The 17,452-nt window shown below is 38.1% G+C and overlaps 1 protein-coding gene across 6 annotated transcripts in view; it reads right to left on the bottom strand.

Annotated features, from left to right (window-relative positions):
• Nucleotides 1-5,582: 5,582 nt before the first annotated feature.
• BRAF (B-Raf proto-oncogene, serine/threonine kinase) overlaps nucleotides 5,583-17,452 on the bottom strand; it is a 166,358-nt gene continuing 154,488 nt past the window's right edge. For 2 of the 6 annotated variants that reach the window (XM_047763813.1, XM_047763810.1), the window contains 4 exons: nucleotides 17,247-17,381; nucleotides 13,764-13,814; nucleotides 12,379-12,532; nucleotides 5,583-5,838 (listed from right to left, as the gene is read on the bottom strand). In XM_047763813.1, coding sequence (XP_047619769.1) covers nucleotides 5,816-5,838; nucleotides 12,379-12,532; nucleotides 13,764-13,814; nucleotides 17,247-17,381 — 363 coding nt within the window. In that variant the 3' untranslated portion in view covers nucleotides 5,583-5,815. Of the gene's footprint in view, nucleotides 5,839-12,281; nucleotides 12,533-13,763; nucleotides 13,815-17,246; nucleotides 17,382-17,452 lie in introns of those variants that run through there. The other 4 variants (XM_047763812.1, XM_047763814.1, XM_047763811.1 and 1 more) reach the window with 3 other exon arrangements.

Genomic DNA, 17,452 nt, shown 5'->3' with positions numbered 1-17,452 from the left:
ACTCCCTTACCCACCCCCCTCCCATTTTGGTCCATTTTGTCTACACTTGTGCCTAGTCTCTGAGCTTTGTTGCTTATGCTAGTCTGAAGTTTCCTCCTAGGTAACACATACTGCACCAAAACACAAGTGGGTTAAAAAAGGCTGAACACACAAATGTAACACAATTTTCAAAAGAGAACCAACTTACTATGCAACTTACTCTTAACCCCCATCTCCACTCCTGTAAACAGAACCTTTTCTCTGTTTTATTTCTTCAGTGAATTTTATGCTCGATTTTTGGTTCCCTACATACATCCCGTGATGAGAACCAGCCACTGGTGGTGCTGGACAATGTGCTCAGCCTGCCAGGAGAAGCAGAGCGTTTGCACAGCCCCCCCTCTTTTGTGATAGTAACATGAATAAACATATTAAAGTTGTTTTCATAGAGTACTTCGATCTATAAAATTCTTTAAAAAAAAAGCATCACAAAAGAAACAGACACACTGGTTGTGTCCTCATGCACAACTGGTCATGTCACTGTAATCAGTCAAAATATCTAGATAAAATCAGACATTTTAATGAAACCAATTTAGTAATAATTAAAAAAACTAAACAGTTGGGTAAAGGGGGGGTCAAAAGGTTAACAAAACTAAAAACAACAGCTGAAGTTGTGGATGTTGAAATAAAAAGATGCACAATCACTTTTTTGAGGTAGAGACTAACCACCCCTAACTGTTGTAAATAAACCACTGTTTCTGTAAGATGAAGTTAGGACTTCGGTTTCTGTGCTCATCTACCTTAAAAATACCTGATAGAAACTGTTAATGACCACAGCTGGCAAAATTCAGGACTGAAATTGAATTGAAATGTTTTCCCAAATAGCAGTGAAAACTGATTCTCTAGAAACAACAAAACAAAACTTACTCTCTAGTGTACTGACAAGACCAAAATCTTACCAGTAGTTTCTATTTACCAGAGCTAGCAACACGGAACACGATCACTGGCCACCTCCCTCTCCGCTGGCCAACGCACCAGTCAGGCCGAGATGCTACTGCACTTCTCGGGGGCTCAACAACCTACGGGCATTAGTGACATACCTTAGTAAAAAAGTCTAGAGAACTCGCGGAAGCCTTTCTTGGGGGTGACGAGGAAAGAAGATACAAGAAGCACACTGGGGAGTGTGTCCAGTTCACACCTACCAGCCAGGTCACTGGCTCTTTCAATGTCTTCTCAGAGAGGAGCCTCTGGGGACCTTGCCTGGCCCCAGAGCACCCTGAACAGCATTAGCAGGACAGTCCCACTTAATGTGTCGTCCCGGGAGACAAGTTTACATCTTGAACTGAAAAATCAGTGTCTAGGTTGGCAGCAGTACTCTGGACTGATAAAATCAAATTCTGTCCTATGTGTTAATTTCCCCCTTCTCACTAGTTTTACATGACTGCTGCCCAGCATACAGTACTTCAAGCCTAAACTATAGCAGTTTCTTAGAATGTCTGTCAAACATGTTATATAAAAGTTCCATGCTCTGAAGAACCTATGGGAGTAGAAAAAGTTTCTCTAGAAATGTCGCTGAATTATGATTTCAACCTAGTTGGTCTATGCGATAAATATACTGACTACACTAGGGATTATGTACTTTAAAAAAATAGTTTTGATCACTGAAAATTTACCTGTGTGTTTTCTCATTTTTTTTTTTAAACGTGATTTTGGCTATAAACTCTTTAGTGCATTTATCTTTGCAGTCTAAATTGCACGCTAAAAAATATTAACACAGCTGAGTTAGATCAAGGTGGCTGCTCTCTTCACAAATCACTGATTCTGCTAAAATTTTAGCTTTTTTATTGCATCATAAAGGCACAGTAAGATCATTTGGCAAATTGTCAAGGTTATTTTTCTAGAGCCTTACCTACACCATTTCAATGGATGAGCTAGTTGCTGTTTACACTCACAGGAAACCTGTCTGGCTATGATGGGGTTTTTGTTTTTTTAATACCCTAATGACTGGAAATCTGCTCGTCTCAAAGTGCTGATAGGTGAGCACTATCAGTGCCAATTTGGACAGAGAGGACAATCTTGCAAAATGAATAATCACTCTACCCTCCTAACTGGGCAGTCTCTATAGGAGCATCTGTGCACGTGAGAAGCTGTGGCTAACTCAGTATGAAGATGTACTGTCTTGCCAAGCCTCCTGAAAATTAAAATTACATCACTGTTAGTGAAGTGGTAACCATAACTATTTAATTTCATGCAACCGATGTGAGGTTAAGATTCTGAAACGTAGCCCTAAACAGATTCTGGCACCACGTTCAACATTCAGATACTCCGAGCTACACTTCTCAGCATTACTGCTTCAATGTATAATGCCCTTTAGGACAAAATGAGAGGGCTCAAATACGAGTACACAGAAAAGCTGAAATCTTAAATCATCTTCATGTTCTAGAGCTCCTGACTTTCCATGTTTTAAAATAAATAACTATTCATTACCTCAGTCTGAGGAGGTAGTTTTTGAAGAGGTCACCTGAACCCTGCAAACTAAAGCTAGATGAGGTCTGCACAAGGCTGGAGCGCTGACTGGACAGAAGGGGAGGTGAGAGCCGAGGAGGGCCTGCAGCGCCTCCAACTTTGCCTGGTGAGTAAAAGATAACATCGTGCGATAAAGAGCTGCGACGGCACCCGACAGTCTAGAAAATATTTACAAAGTTTCGGGTTGATGGTGTTGAAGCCCCGAAGTCTTTATGACTACATAATGCTCTTCCTCTCCACACAGGCAAACACTCAAGTATATGAGATTTTACCGTCTCTGCTTGCCCCAGTATGTCCCACGGGATCTCAAGCATCATCAGAGACTGGATGTTAAGGAACCAGAATTTGACGGCTAGACAGAGTCTTCTTTTAAGGTGCCTGTAAGTCCAATGACTACACTGGGTTTTATATTCACAAATCCCTTTGATAAACTATTTTTTGGTCAATGTTATTTCAGTGGCAGAAGTTTAGACCCTAGACTAGTTTAATGATGATAAGTCTACCAGGAATACTACCTATTTTAAAATGATCTCTTACGGTTGCTCTCAAATTTCTCAGAAGGCTTCACCTCTCCTTATCTAAAATACACTACAGAAGGCACTGCAGCCGCCTTACGGGAAAGACAGAGAAGTATAGCCTTACAAGACAGTGAAGCAGCCACATACTATTTATACAAATTTCTCGTAAAGTGCTCTGCACAACAAGGAGTTCTTCCTTGTATTTTCTTAGGAGCTCAACAAGTCTATCTGTAGTCTAAGCATCGAAAACAGCATGTACAACTCAGAGGAAATTCCTTTTCCATGTCCTTTGTAAACTAGAGAAAAAAGTATTTGATAGAGAAAAGGAAGAACAGGGAAATGCTAAAATTTTATTTTTTCTAAGGGCTCTTAAAAACTCTCTCAAGAATACCCTGAGCCTGGCTTCTGGGTACAGCTTCATTTGAGATCAAGCTCGTTCCCCTTTGACAGTAACCTATTCTAAAAAGAAAGGGGAAAAAAATTGTATCACCTTGAATTCTGTATTGAAATCATCAATGCTAAGCTTCCTCCATAACTAGCTCCTGTCAAACCGAGGGGGTCTTGCACTAGAGCCTCCGGCAGGACATGCGTAGTCTCCCAAACCAGCTCTCTCCAATCTTAGGAAACACAAGCATGTTCAAAAGCATCTATGGGGACATAGTTTAAAAAGAAAAATAAACAATGCTTTTAAAAGAGAGGCAGCATTATGTTCACAAGGTGCTCTTCAAAGCAGTATGAATCACTTCATTTTTGCAATTTCTGAATTCTGTAAGATATTGCTCTGCTCATGTAAGACTTAAGAACATACTGTTTCACACTCATTAATAACTTCAGGATGTTTTCCATTTTACTGGGACAATCTTTTATAGGTCCATGGAATTTTCAATTTGCCTTCTTCTGAATATAGATATTGTAGCAAAAACCAGCAAATGGCAGTAAGCTTTAGTAGGGTGAAAGATAGGAGGGCGAGTTGTAATTTGAAAACTTTAAATAATTTCTAACTTCCTGATTTACTTTATAGGTCCTGTCTAACTTCTTTCAGGTCCTTGGCTACATAACTTGGTTGAGCTAGATACATTGGATTCGATTCACATTCCTAAATCTTGATTTAATTAAGCATCTAGACTCGTGGTAAGGGAGGTATTTGCCAGTAATACATCCCGAGTCACTTTCGTTGCTACGACTGGGACTCAGACCGTGCCTTAGCAAAGGCCACGGGGAGGTATGCTAGGCTATGTTCTCCATTTACAAAGAATGAGGTTCTTACCACCACAGCAGTTCCTTCTATAAAAACAACTGATGTTAGGCTTTACACATCCTCTCTCAGTCCCAATACACCTAAAAGTGCTCTATTCTCTGCCCGGGGAATTCAGCTGTCAAATTACTCAACCTTTTGAAGACCAGGCTTGGGAAAAAAGGAAGAAGGAGAATGAATGGAGACACCACCATTTTTATTTGAGGTTGCATATTCTAGATAAAAGACTAGAAAGGAGATGCAGGGTGTAGTGGAGGAGTAAGTTGGAAGAAACAATGAGATATTAGTTAAGATGTTAGTGTGGATCCAGCAAGTACCATTAATTTAAAAATGATAAATATTTGTCATTATACCAAGACTCCCCATACATTTAGATAGAGAAAAGGATAATGATTTTTCTTTAAAAGTTGTTTATATAACAAAAATACAATTTTTCAGGATATATAATTCTAGTGGGAAGTATTCTTTTATTCCAATTCAATTCAATCTGAAAATTATTTTCTTTCTAATAAAAATATAATAGAAGAAACTCAGAAATTAAAACTTGTACCTTACATTTAAATTACATAAATGTCTCACACTTGAAACTGTTATCAAGCAGTTTTGCAGGTTTTTAATTAGATAACTGCCATGGCATTTTGTGCCTTGGACAAAGTAGCCACATAAATACTCGGTGACTGGAAGAGCTTAGAAGGAAGATATCAACTGTATTTTCCTGAGAACTTGCTACATCGTGGAGGGGGAAAAAAAAAAAAAAATCCCCAAACACTTATCTTCATTGCTGGACCCAAAGGGAAAAGAAGGCGACGCGCCCGCACTTCCAGCCTGCCCTCTAGGCAGACCCTGCGGTGAGCAAGGAAAACAAAGGCCAGAGAGCGAGCAGGTCAGGAAAAAGATGCAGCATTCCCTTTTCCTTGGCACCAAAACCTGCCTCCTCACCTCTCGCCCTCCATTTCCATAAAATAGCTTTGTTTTGATAAAAACCTGTCAAGGACTGAACATGTACCACACGGGAGGGGCATGCTGCATTTTTGTTCCATCCCTCAGAAATGAACCGGCGGTGGCTAGGGGTAAGAGCTCCACAACGAAATCCCAGCACAGGAAAGAGAACGAGGCTTGGTGACTGCAACTGCCCCATCAGATGATGAGCCACATACTGATCTGGTGGTTAGAAGGGCAAAGTTGACTGGCAGACTTTCCAGAGCAAATCTCCCAAGCTGTAGCAGCAGTTTCTTTCCATCACGCCTGACCATCAAAGGTCAGATCTCAGGGTCTCCCCTTTCTTCCTGGGAGTGGGCAGACTTGTGTGCACGTGGTATCTGTGTTGAAGGAGAAACACTGGCAGCAGAGAATTCTGGCTCCTAAAACATTCTTCCCTCTTTTGTTGGATGGGAAATTCCATTCTGTTCCACACCAGCTTATGCACTGAAAATTTTTTATCTTTAAAAAGAGTTGAGGAACAGAACTGTGTTTTGATGTTAACAAACTGTACGAACACAAGACTTAAGAAATAAGAGTAGATGCTGTCATGATGGTGTGGCTACTTGAAGGCTGCAAATTCTCCTGTAGGGGGAGGACAAGAGCTAATTTTAAAAAAGTTATCTCAAATAAGCTAAAGAAAATAGAAAAGCCTCGCTGAAACCTCACTACAAGGCGTCCAGCCATATACTACAAATCTAGAAACAGCATCACTAATTTAAAAGCAAAAAAGGCTGAAACCATGAAAGAGAAGACAAATTACATATGAAACAACTCCCCACTTGGGTTTTACACTGCCATGGCTGTAATCAAGCTGAAAACAGTTCCAATGAATAAAACTTCTCAGAAACTGATGGTAAAATAGTACGGATAATTTGTAGAATATTTTCCCCCAAATTATCAACTCATTTTCATTATTGTAATGCTACTATTAGGGGAGCATGAAATAGTCTCATTTCGGAAAACATGAAATTCACAGGTCAAATGGTCTGTCCACATCACACATTTGACAGAAGAAAATCCAGACCTCTCCCCCTCATTCCACCTTTTAAACTTACACAGGCCCATGTCAATGAATATTACTCTTGGCATAAAAATTGTAGCTGTGAGGTACTATACTCTTAGCTTACTGCATTGGGGGATTTCATGCCATTATTTTTCACCTACTCTTCTGTCTGACGTTAAACTAGAGATTTGCTCCTCTTATTATATACACCATAGGTAATTTCAGGGGGTTAGTTAATAACTGACAACTATCGGAATTTAGTCAGCCTTAACATCATTTTTCAGTAATAGGAGCTTCTAATGAGGATGCAGGCAATCACTTGTAGGAATATACTAATTTAATCGAAGAATCTATCCACTTTCTGATTGCTATTAAATTTCAGCTGGTGACTGGAGAACACTGGCATGTCCTAACAAACAACAGACTGCTAATGACTGGCTGGCTGCACCCTCAGACTGATGCTGATAATACGAGCGACCATTTGAAGGTCTGCTATATATAGTATACCAGATGCCTCACTAAATACTTTATATACACTTGCATCTGATCCTCACAGTCACTCAATGAGGTAGGGGCTATCACTTCTCTTTATTTTAGAGAGATACAAGCTGGGCTTTAAAGTGGTTAAGTAACTTGCCCAAAATCTCAGTTAGAAAACGGCAGAGCTGGGATGCAAAGCCAGGTCTGACTCCAAACGTGTAACAAACAACAGGCCCCAAATCATTTTCAGTAATTATTAATTTGTTTTCCCATTCCAAATACAACTACTAACTGAACTGCAGATAGTGATACTGCATCTTTCCATCTAAGGATTCCTTTTAACAAACAATTAATCAAGGTATTGTGACTCAAAAGATCAAGGAGGGTATATTACCTCATACTTAAAAGGACAGGGGAGTTTGGCACTGATTGGTGGGAAAGGGGGTGGGGGGAGCCAAATTACTAAGACCTTGGAGAGTAAAACACTTAGAGCATAACCACAGGAAGCTATTAGATTAACAGAGACTCTAGAAATATATAAACATCCTAACTACCTTTGCTTATGGTTTTAAGTTTGCTACTTTTTCCAGAAGTATTTTAATACATTTCTTTAAAGCAATTTTCAACATTCTTACAGGGAGTCGCTCTATCTGGCACAATCTACGTCTCCTTAAAGGAAGCCAATGTGAAAACAGGATCTGCTTTACAGAAATCTCTGTTAAAAACGGCTAGAATTCATCTATTAAGTGAAAGAATATCAGAAGGTGATAAACTCTAAGTCCTGTCCTATATACCATGTTAAAAATAACTAAAAAGTCTTCACACTTCCTATTCATTACAATTAGACACTGCATTTCACTCAAAAGTGTTCTACTCTACAAACTTACATACTAATCTCAAAAATAAAACCATACAGAACAACACCCCAAAGCACAAAGTCTCAACAATGACCTCCAAATCAAATAGCAATAAAACAAACACTAAAAGATCATTCTACCAGAGTCTATGGCTTCTAATGGAATTCAGTTCTTTTCATAATCGGACTTTAGGGGGGAAACAAGAAGACAAAGGGAAGTCATAGTTTAGGGATCAATAAAATAAAACTCTTTCATATGTGTCCTTGAAGTCAGAGAAACTTAAGAAAAAGGCAGTGCTAACAGGCAATGGATCTGGTTTGGGAAAAAAAAAATTTTTTTTCATACTTATTCCTTCTTGCACATCAGGAAATCTCCATTAACCTACCTTCTACCCTATTTTATTTGCAGTAAGAGACAACTCTGCTTGTGTCAAGTTCTCTGAAGTGAAACATCTAAATATTCTTTAAAAAAACCCCTCAGTATATTAATTTAATTATCAACTGAAAAACCAGAGGCCACAAAATGAAAGAAACTTCTTTAAAAGCCTCCTTTCTGATTGAGAATAACCTGAGCACTGTTTTCCCTTTGACTTTATTTAGGAACACGGTAGGGAACACTCAGATTCCAGACACCTCAAACATCATGCTTTGTTGACTGGAGAGCTAAGGACTTAAGATACTACTAAATAATCACCCTTAGCTCCAGAATTAAATGTATTTCAGAGGCTGTTACACATATAATTTGGTAAAGAATCCTTAAAGATAAAACGTTATGAAAAATCTCTTACTTTGTGCACAAGTAAGTGCTTATTTTAGATGTCGGGGGAGGCAGTCATTGGAAATTAGAGTCCCATTATTCTTTGTTTGTAGGGAACTTTTAGGCAGATTTCAAAAGGCCGAGGAACACAGGCACACCTGACTTCTTAAAATTCTTAGAGAAACGATCACAAGGGAGACGAAATATTTAGTAAAAGTATTATAGAAATCCTCAATAATCAAAATGTTTTAGTTATGAAATACTCTTTTCATAATATTAAAAAAAAATGATAGATCATTTCCTTAATTGACAGTGATCCATTTGAAAGGAAGTCCATTTAAGCTATGTGTTAAATAGTCACTTTTTTAGAAAGGATAATTTTAAATACTACTGGTTTAGTATTTAAATGGCTGGTACAATACTATAATATGTAAAAATAAACCTGAATTGTTTGATTAAATGCTATGATTCCCAAACTATTTAAAATAAAAAAAAAATAAAATCAAGAAGAAAACTTAATTCCTCATCACTGACTAGTAAAACTTCCAAAATGTAAAACAGTTCCCTTGTGGGGGCGGTGGGTTGAGGATCTGGTGCTGTTGCAGCCGTGGCACAAGGTGGCAGGTCATAACTGTGGCAATGGTTTGATCCCCGGCCTGGAAACTTCCACATGGCACAGGTGTGGCCGAAAAAAAAAAAAAAAAAAGTTTCATGAAAAAGGTTGCCTTCTGAAGAAGGAAATCAACCTTAATGAAACTATCTGAGGATTCAGGTTTTAGGAAAGAAGTAGTTGCAAAAGAATGAATGTCCTGTTTCCAATCTTTAGTCAAAGAGATTAATGCTTCTTATGGTAAGGAAAATACTGTTATTCTTATTTAGAGAATTCATCTAAAACTCAGTATCAAAGCAATAACAACAACAGAAAGGGAAATTACCATATGTCATTCTAATGCTTCCTACTTCTCCAGAACCATGTTGTTGAAATATCTCACCTGCTTTATTTTTAATGTTCTTCCAATAACATTTTCAGTGGACCCAATATGGAAAGAAGCAAATTACTAAGCAACTCTTTTGAAGGCATGTCTAAATGTCTATGAGATGGTATAATGAGTTTCTGAGCAGTTCTAAGAGCTCAGCAACGCCCTTTGGCAAAGGAAGGAAAGAGCCAAATGAAGATATGGGGAGCTGGGTGGTGGCTGGTGTGGGCAGTGTTAGGGGAAAAAAAGAGAGTGAACAAAGAAAGGAAGATTAAAGTTAAGAAAGTATGCTGGGGAATTGTAACAGAGCTGTCAATAAAAAGATCCTTTGAATTCCTGTGCCTCAAAATGCCCAAACCTTCGAGCATTCCACACCCAGTCAATTTTGTAAAAACTTTGTTACACGCCCGCCATTCGATTTATGAGTCAATAAAACCCAATCTAGTAGATACAAATAATCATATCTTTAGTGTCACAGGATTAGAAATCATGCACTTTGATGTTTTTGAAGTTACATTCTTTTTTTTTTTTTTTTTTTGGCCTTTTCCAGGGCTGCTCCCGTGGCATATGGAGGTTCCCAGCCTAGGGGTCTAATCGGAGCTGTAGCCACTGGCCTACGCCAGAACCACAGCAACGAGGGATCCAAGCCAGGTCTGCAGCCTATACCACAGCTCATGGCAATGCTGGATCCTTAACCCACTGAGCAAGGCCAGGGATCGAACCTGCAACCTCATGGTTCCTAGTTGGATTTGTTAACCACTGCGCCACGACAGGGATTCCTGAAGTTACATTCTTTTATCCCTTTCATATTCTCAAAAGTTTTTTTAAAATACAAGAATGCTCTTTTTCATGAATTAATTTCTAAAAATACAAAGGGGATTATTTATCTTAAGCTACCCAAATAAGGGGCAAAAGGTTTGCCAAACTTACCACTGAATAGTTTCCCTAGATAAAATCTAGCTTTTTCAAATGAAGAAAGTATTTCAAAAATGTGTTTGTGGTACTTAATGAATAAATTACTAGTTTAAAGACTTCTTTATTTTCTTCCTTATTGGCTTCCAAGAAGGATAGCATTTATATAGATGCTTTATCCCTGAATAACCTTGAATTGTCAGCTATATTGAAAAGAATCACAAATCCAAAGCAAGTAAATGAAGGTGTGTTTAAGAGGCTGGCTCTGGTCCCTAGGCTGACTCTGAAGTAGACATGGCAATTTCTTTGATGACAGCAATGATGCTTCTTTTACTTCTGATTCCCAGTAAGATTTCGGTTCACAGTAAAAAAAACACTGATTACCACATTACAGTTATTTTCTACACAAGAAAGTGCAAGCATTAGAAAGCACTAAACATACTTTATACTGTGGAATAAAAAATAGTGTTCATTCATTCATAATAAGTAGAATCTTGCTGGGCAAAGAATATAAGGAGGACAGATATTTTATGAGACGCATGGATAAGGTGATTTGCTAATAGGCATCATGACAGCTAAGTACAATCTAAAGTAATAATAATGATAAAAAATTCATTAATTCTAGTTACTTGGTAATGAGTTAACTAAAAGAAAAAAAAAATCCTAAAAATTTTCACAGAATTCCGTGAAATTTTTGGGGAGGAGAAGGCAATGCATTTGACTTCTATATGTCACGTAAGACATCTTTAATACATAAAGAAATATTAGCTAAAAACTCAAAGTTAAGCCATGTTACTCACGTCAGACATGCCACTCCTCACTCAGCTATATCTTTGGTTACTTGCGCCCATGATTTATACAAAGAAATTTAATTTACTGCTTTAGGGGAATAAAGGATAACTATATTTTCCAAATTGTAAGAATAAGAAGTAATTTTAGAAAAAATATTAAGAATAAAAATAAGCTTCTTCAATTCTAGTGACTCCTAATCAGACTTGTTCTGTTTGTCCTAGCTAATACGGTCTAACCGACTGTCAGCTCCCCACCTGCAACATATACAGGCGTAGCGCTGCTCGCGGGAGCCCCTAATGGGTGCATGACAGGTAATGGCAAAAGGCGCCATAGCTAATAGCAAGGTAAACAAAACAAACTTGGAACAGGAAATAAAGCCTACAGAAGAGGTACTGCGAATTTCTTTTTTTTTTTTTCTTGTCTTTTTAGGGCCTCACCCATGGCATATGGAGGTTCCCAGGCTAGGGATCTAATCAGAGCTACAGCTGCCGACCTGCACCACAGCCTCAGCAACGCCAGATCTGAGCCACATTCTGTGACCTACACCACAGCTCACAGCAACGCTGGATCCTTAACCCACTGAGCAAGGGCAGGGACCGAACCCGCAACCTCATGGTTCCCAGTCGGATTCATTAACGACTGCGCCACGACGGGAACTCCCCGGTACTGTGAATTTTTAACAATGTCTGAGAATTTTAAAAACCCTTTGATGTTGAAAATTTAATGCTAAGTATGAGCATTTAGATTGGGGATAAAATTATATCCAGTCTTGGAGTTCCTGCTGTGGCACAGTGGGTTAAGAATCTGACTGCAGGGAGTTGCCATTGTGGCTCAGCAGTAACAAACCCGACCAGTATCCATTAGGACATGGATTCAATCCCTGGCCCTGCTCAGTGAGTTAAGGATCTGGTGTTGCCTTGAACTCTGGTGTTCAAGAGGTCACCGATGAGGCTTGGATCTGGTGTTGCCGTGGCTGTGGCTGTGGCTGTGGCGTAGGCCAGCAGCTATAGCTCCGATTCAACCCCTAGCCTGGGAACTTCCATATGCCAAGGGTGCAGCCCTAAAAAGACAAAAAAAAAAAAAAAAAGATCCAACTGCAGCAGCTCGGGTCGCTGGAGAGGTGTGAGTGGCACAGTGTTGTGCCAGCTGTGGCTTGGATTCAATCTCTGGCCTGGGAACTTCCATATGCCATGGGTGTGGCCATAAAAATATACATGTATATCCAGTCTTTAAAAACATACACATACATAAAGCAAAATATATAAGCAAATGTATTTTCACTTTTCTCGGTCCCTACCCTCCTATACTCTGTCATTCAAGTTGTTTCAGTAAACCGGAAACGCACCATATCCCCCTGCCTGGATGGGTGTTTTTGGAGAAGCACAAGCATATAGACTAAAATCCTCTGTTTGGAAGCCAGCCCGATTCAAGGAGGGTTCTGATGCACTGCGGTGAATTTTTGGCAATGAGCGGGCCAACAGCTCAATAGAGGCGAGAATCTAAAAAAAAAAAAAAAGAAAAAAAAAAGAAAAAGAAAAAAGAAAGAAGAATGAAAATCTAGGTGGTGTTCATCCTTAAAATCCCCATCATACTTTATAAGAAAGCAAATGAAATCTTATATTGTTTTCAGTATTAATTATCCCAAATGCCTGGAAAAATAATAAAGGAACTGATAACTTTTCCTTAAAAAGCTTTAAGAGAAAATTACCAAACTATTTAATACAGCTTTAGTCTCTATAAACTGAATGGGAACAGTAACCCACAGTTAGCTTTTATTTTTATTTATTTATTATTATTTTTTGTCTTTTTGTCTTTTTCCAGGGCTGCACCCATGGCATATGGAGGTTCCCAGGCTAGAGGTCTAATCGGAGCTGTAGCTGCCGGCCTACGCCACAGCCACAGCAAAGCAGGATCCGAGCCTCGTCTGTGATCTACACCACAGCTCACAGCAACGCCGGATCCCACTGAGCGAGGCCAGGGATCGAACTGGAAACCTCCACTGAGCCACGACGGGAACTCCACAGTTAGCTTTTATTTACATTTTATAATTTTAGATCATTTGCCAGCCTTGGAACAGTAAATAATAAAAAATTTAAAGTCAATTATATAGCTATTTCTCACAGACCACAAGCCCCTTTTGGGAAGAATATGGAGCATAAATAACTAATCCATTACATGACTTCATAAACAACCATTAGAGCAACTCATTCTTTAATGAAATGTAATAATGCGAAATGTCTTACACACAGATAATTAAAAGTAGGACCCCGATGACCCAGAATGCTAGTGGCACAGGAGTGAGGAGTGACAGGTGACAACCCATGAGTGAAAGAAAAGTCAAGGAAAACTCTACAAATAGACACCAATACACAAAATGTAGAAATTCAGCACATGTTTAAGGTACAAAGAAATAGGTTATTGCTTTTGAGGGTGTACATACATGTAAAGGGCTTGCTTGGCATAATGCCTGGCATATAGTAAGTACTCAATAAAACTTTAGCAGCCATTATTATTACTACTATGATTATATACTATATAGTGGTATTATATATATTATACACTACTAACATTATTTTTCTGAGCTACCAAGAGTTTTTTTAAAAGTTAAAACTGTAGTCTGTATAATTAGTATAAGAAGGCAAAGAAGTAAGCAATGTTACAAAATTTTTAAAATTATAAGCATAACACACAAATAAAAATTCAAATAATACAGAAAAGTATAAATCCTACCTTCCAGGGGTAACCACTGTTAAAGAGTCTATACTTTCTTCTGGACCTTTCCTATGCATAAACATGTACATATGAAAATAGGGCCCATCCCCACCCTCACCACCGTTCAAGTGGTATTACACTACCCATATTTTTCTGCATTTCTTTCTTTTCCACTAACTGGTATCCAAGCCACCTACTGAGAGATATCTTAACCTTAATGTCTTTAATTTCTCCTACAGCGAACAGTCTCACATATATCTGAATACTTGTGGAAGCAGCTTCTGTAGCATACAGCATAGATTTTTAGGAACGGAATTACCAGACCAAAAGTGATATGCGTTTTAAGTTTACGGAGTTTACCACTTTACAAGGCTGCCAACATTGATGAAAATTTAAAAGAAAGGCTCTTCCTCATTTCCCAACACTGTTCCCAATGCGGGATTATTGTCATTCTGAGAAACAAAGTCAAAATGTATTTCACGGTTGGGACTTTGCATTTTATTAACTGTCACTGAACATCTTGCGCTGAATTTATTCACCATTTATATTTCTTTTGTGAATCACCAGTTTTTATTCTTTGTTCATTTTCTATTGACTCCCTTTTACTTAGAGATTTGTAGAAGAGTACTCTGAATAATACAAAGTCTTTATTATATACATTTTTATATGATATAAAATTTATTATATGTAAACATTTTTCTCAATGTTTATCTTCCAACATTATTTTTACTATATAGAAGTTTAAAAATGTGATCCCTGTTAACCTTTTCCTTTATAACTTCTGGATTTTTGTCTCTTGCTTAGGAAAGACTTTCCTACCTCAAGGTTATAAAAATGGTTTTCTTATTTTATAGTTTTGTTTTTTACATATAAATTAAAAATTTTTTTTTCTGGGGGCCACACACACAGCATGTTTAAGTTCCAAGGCCAGGGACCAAACCTGAGCCAACAGTGGTGACAATACTGAATCCTTAACCAGTCAGTCATATAGTAAGTACTCAATAAAACTTTAGCAGCCATTATTATTACTACTATGATTATATACTATATAGTGGTATTATATATATTATACACTACTAACATTATTTTTCTGAGCTACCAAGAGTTTTTTATATGTAGGAGTTTCAGGAAACTCCTACATATAAATCTATAGTCACCTGAAATTTATGTTTATGTATGGTATAAAGACAGACCTTATAATGAAAATTTAAAAGTAATACTTAAAGGGGCAGTCTTCAATGATCTGGAATGGTCATATATGTATTTCATTTTCTGATACCATGCAAAGCATGAAATATGTTATATTAAAAATATGACCATTCTGTCCCTGTTAATACCATCTGAAAAGTGAGCCTAAGGATATATACCTGCATTATTAAGGTACAGCAACCCTATTAAATAGGAAACCCTAGAAGCTGGGATGTGAAAAGAGATTATGGTGCAGAGTTCTGCTGACATTGGCCAACAATACCAGTCGTTTACTTTCACAGTCTTAAACCAGTGGTTTTCTGGGTTTAAAACAAAAATAACAACTCTTCCTCAAAGGAAATAGTGACGTAGAATTCCAATATATCTACCCAGCCATTCAGCTTCCCCCCCCCGGGACAAGCCCCCCCCTGCCCCCCGCCCAGCAACAGTTGTTAAAAACCATAAATTCTATCATCAAATCTTTAAATGGGGAGTTCCCATTGTGGCTAAGTGGTAACGAACCTGACTAGTATCCATGAGGACACGGGTTCGATTCCTGGCCTCGCTCAATGGGTTAAGGATCTGGTGTTGCTATGAGCCGTGGTGTGGACAGCAGATGCAGCTCAGATTTGGCATTTCTGTGGCTGTGGTGCAGTCTGGCAGCTACAAGTTCTGATTCGACCCCTAACCTGGGAACTTTATATGCCGCGAGTGCGGCCCTAAAAAAACAAAAAAGAATTTCTAGTCTTGCTTAAAAAAACAGAGAATCTTTAGATGTGAATAAAAGATTCTCACATTCCTTTAACACTGACTTCTGTCTAAAAAACTCATCTAGGATTGGGTATTCGAAGGCATAAGGTTCAAAAAGGATCAAGTCAGGAATTCTGGTACCTTAGTAACTATGGGAGTCAGCATTTTCCACTTGAAAACTGTACTGTCTTACGGGGACGCATTTACAGAGCACTATCAAGAACGTCCTCACAACGCTAAACACTGAATTTACATTACAGTATCTAGAATTGCTCGTTCAGGTTCTTAGTCCCACTTTGTCAAATTTATGAAAGACTGATTAATTTAAGAGCTTTACTTTATAACATGAAAAAACAAAAAACAATGGAGAGTTTTCAAGAATCAGAGAATGGCAGACAGTACCAAGAGATGTCTTTTCTTTTTGCCCAAGGTGGAAATGCCTCTCAAAAATACCTATTATTAAAGGGATGCTTGGAACCTCTTTATTTTACCATCAAGAAGAACTAAAGCAGCAGTGTACAAAGCGTAGTCTATGGAAAAACTTTTCATACTATCATTAAGATTTCATTTGCCCTTTTTCCTGTCCCTATTTTATAAGCATAAATGGAGCTTTCGGGAACTACATGAGATAAGACATTGCAACATAATAACTGCAAAGCAGAGAATCTAGCTATCTTTATTTTGTAGAGATCTGCAAAAAGCGTAAAACAATGCCACTTTAAAAAAAGATTTGTGTTTTATGGCTGTACCTGCAATACCTGGAAGTTGCTAGACTAGAGAATGAATCTGAGCCACAACTGTGACCTACGCTGCAGCTACATCAGTGGTGGATCCTTTAACCTACTGCACCAGGCTGGGGACTGAACCCACACTTCCACCGCATTCAGATTCTTAACCAAACGTACTATGGCAGGGAACTCCCCAAGGTCACTTTTCTCTACTTTTTTTTGGTGGGAAATATAATTACTTTTCATAAAACATTATTTAAAATGTAATGGTTTTATTATGCTTAAATAAATTTATAGATAAATATTTTAGCTAATTTTTTAATTAATTTTTTTGGCCACACCCTTGGCATGCGGAAGTTCCCGGGCCAGGGATCAAACCTGAACCACAGGAGCCACTCAAGCCACTGCAGTGACAATGTCGGATATTTAACCCGCTGAGCCACATGGGAACTCCTATGAAAAATATTTTTAAAACTCAGTTTTAATTTTTAAAATGGTAATTACTACTTACATCAACAAAAGCTCTTTGGCCCGAGGTCTTTAATAATTTTTAAGTGTAGAAAAGAATTTCGAGACCAAAAAATTTGAGAACTGCTAGACAAAAGTAAAATCTTTCTAAATATTTTGTACCTATATCCTAAGTTTCTAGGTGTACCACTATTCAACCTTTATAAATCCAAGTGTTTACATAAAATCACGTGTTTACTTATCAGAGTCTGCACATGATCACATGGAATCCAAATTTGTGAAAACAAACCTCTGCTCTAAAAAGTACTTAAAAATCTGCATTGAAATATTCATCTCTCCTTTTAGTTAACATAAAGCTTTTTCTTACTTGGGGAAAGAGTGGTCTCTCATCTCTCTTCTTTTTTAGGCACTCTGCCATTAATCTCTTCATGGCCTTTGGACAGTTACTCCGTACCTTACTGAGATCTGGAGATAGATATCCTCGTCCCACCATAAAAATTATCTGGGGAGGGAAAAAAAGGCATATCATACAACCTTGTAGACAATTTCAAATACATATATATACTGAATTAT

The sequence above is a fragment of the Phacochoerus africanus genome, chromosome 16 (genome assembly GCF_016906955.1).
Source record: "Phacochoerus africanus isolate WHEZ1 chromosome 16, ROS_Pafr_v1, whole genome shotgun sequence".
In the NCBI taxonomy this organism is placed as follows: Eukaryota; Metazoa; Chordata; class Mammalia; order Artiodactyla; family Suidae; genus Phacochoerus; species Phacochoerus africanus.
Note: the sequence above shows the minus strand (reverse complement) of the source record. Positions and strands in the feature narration are given on the sequence as shown.